This window comes from Otolemur garnettii, unplaced genomic scaffold (assembly GCF_000181295.1).
Source record: "Otolemur garnettii isolate 467f Iridium unplaced genomic scaffold, OtoGar3 scaffold00292, whole genome shotgun sequence".
NCBI lineage: Eukaryota > Metazoa > Chordata > Mammalia > Primates > Galagidae > Otolemur > Otolemur garnettii.
The window spans coordinates 675,208-676,713 of NW_003852687.1; the positions used below are offsets into that span (position 1 = coordinate 675,208).

The 1,506-nt window shown below is 47.7% G+C and overlaps 1 protein-coding gene across 2 annotated transcripts in view; it reads left to right on the forward strand.

Moving 5' to 3' along the window:
• Positions 1 to 1,133, forward strand: part of LOC100957096 (glutathione S-transferase theta-4) — a 38,280-nt gene extending 37,147 nt beyond the window's left edge. For both annotated transcript variants that reach the window (XM_012813715.1, XM_012813714.1), the window contains one exon: positions 754 to 1,133. In XM_012813715.1, coding sequence (XP_012669169.1) covers positions 754 to 951 — 198 coding nt within the window. In that variant the 3' untranslated portion in view covers positions 952 to 1,133. The remainder of the gene's footprint in view (positions 1 to 753) is intronic.
• Positions 1,134 to 1,506: the final 373 nt, after the last annotated feature.

Consider the following 1,506-nt stretch of genomic DNA (forward strand, 5'->3'; position numbering starts at 1 on the left):
CCAGGCTGGATTCGAACCCGCCACCTTAGGTGTATGTGGCTGGCGCTTTAGCCACTTGAGCCACAGGCGCCGAGCCATGTTTTCTATTTTTATAGAAACATGGGTCTTGTTCTTGCTCAAGCTGGTCTTGAACTCCTGAGATCAAGCTATCCTTCCGTCTCGGCCTCCCAAAGTGCTGGGATTATAGATGTGAACCACCATGCCTAGTCACAGCACAGGGTTTTTTGAATCAGGGAGGGGAGGGTCACAATCCTCCATGCTTGACAAAGATTCTTCAGTGTATGGAGGAGCTAGTGGGTAAGCCTGAGATATGGAGAAGAACACCCTGCTTTTCTCAGTCAATCCACCAGAATCCCAGATGCCTCCTCCTAAGGCTCTCCATGAAATGTCCAGAGGCTCCTAACCTGTCCTTCAGGTCTTGTCTCTTTTCCAGAGCTACAGACAGACAGCTATGCCAGGCAGCTCCCCTGGTTGGGTCTGAGGGCATCCATGGTGCATTTAAAAGCACATTGGGAATGGCACATTTATGTTGCCTCTACATGCAGGGGAGGGATTAATATGACCCCTGGGACATTCCAGATCCCCCATGTCCATCCTTTATCTATTCCATCTGTGATTCCTCACCCAGGCCTTGGGTGTCTTCAGACTAGTTCTTTGCAAAGGCAGATGGGAAGGGTCCCCGAGACTGTAGGAAAGGACCCAGGTGGGGCTGGACCCCAGGCTGAACACACTTTCCTCTTTGTCTGTCCACAGACCCTGGGGAGCAACCATAATATCTTCCAAACCAGCTCTAGGCTGGCTGAGTGGCGCATGCGGGTGGAGTTGGCAATTGGCTCTGGCCTCTTCTGGGAAGCCCATGAGCGCCTGGTAAAGTTGTCAGAATGGGACTGTTCGACATTGGATCCAATGGTTAAGGAGAGGATCTGTGAGTTTCTACAGAAGTACAAGTGATCCCAGAGGCAGCCCATCCTTCAGAGCTTCTATGGTGTAGCCCTCTGAGCCTCCTTCCTCAGGGTAGATGTTAAAAAACAATTCTGTTTTCTGCCTAATAAAAAATAGAACAACAGTTCAGGGCCTGCAGTACAGTGTTTATAGCCAGACACATGTACCAAGGCTGGCGTGTTTGTTCCCAGCTTGGGCCTTCAAAACAACAGTGACGACTGCAACAAGAAATGGACAGACGTAGTGGCCAGCGCCTTTAATCCCAGCTACTTGAGAGGCTGAGGCAAGAGAATCGCTTAAGCCTAAGAGTTTGAGATTACTATGAGCACCACGGCACTCTACCCAGGAAGACATAGTAAATAATAAATAAATACATAAATAGAAATTGAAAAATAGAACAACCGTCATGGCTACTGAGCCTGGGACAGTTGGTGTAATTGTAGGGGTTGGCATGGGAGGCGATGGTGTTCAAAGGTCCTCCCACGTTCCAAATGGAATTTTAAAATTAAAGATTAAATATAATTACATTGTCACTAAAAATAGTTGATATCTATTTTTTTTTTT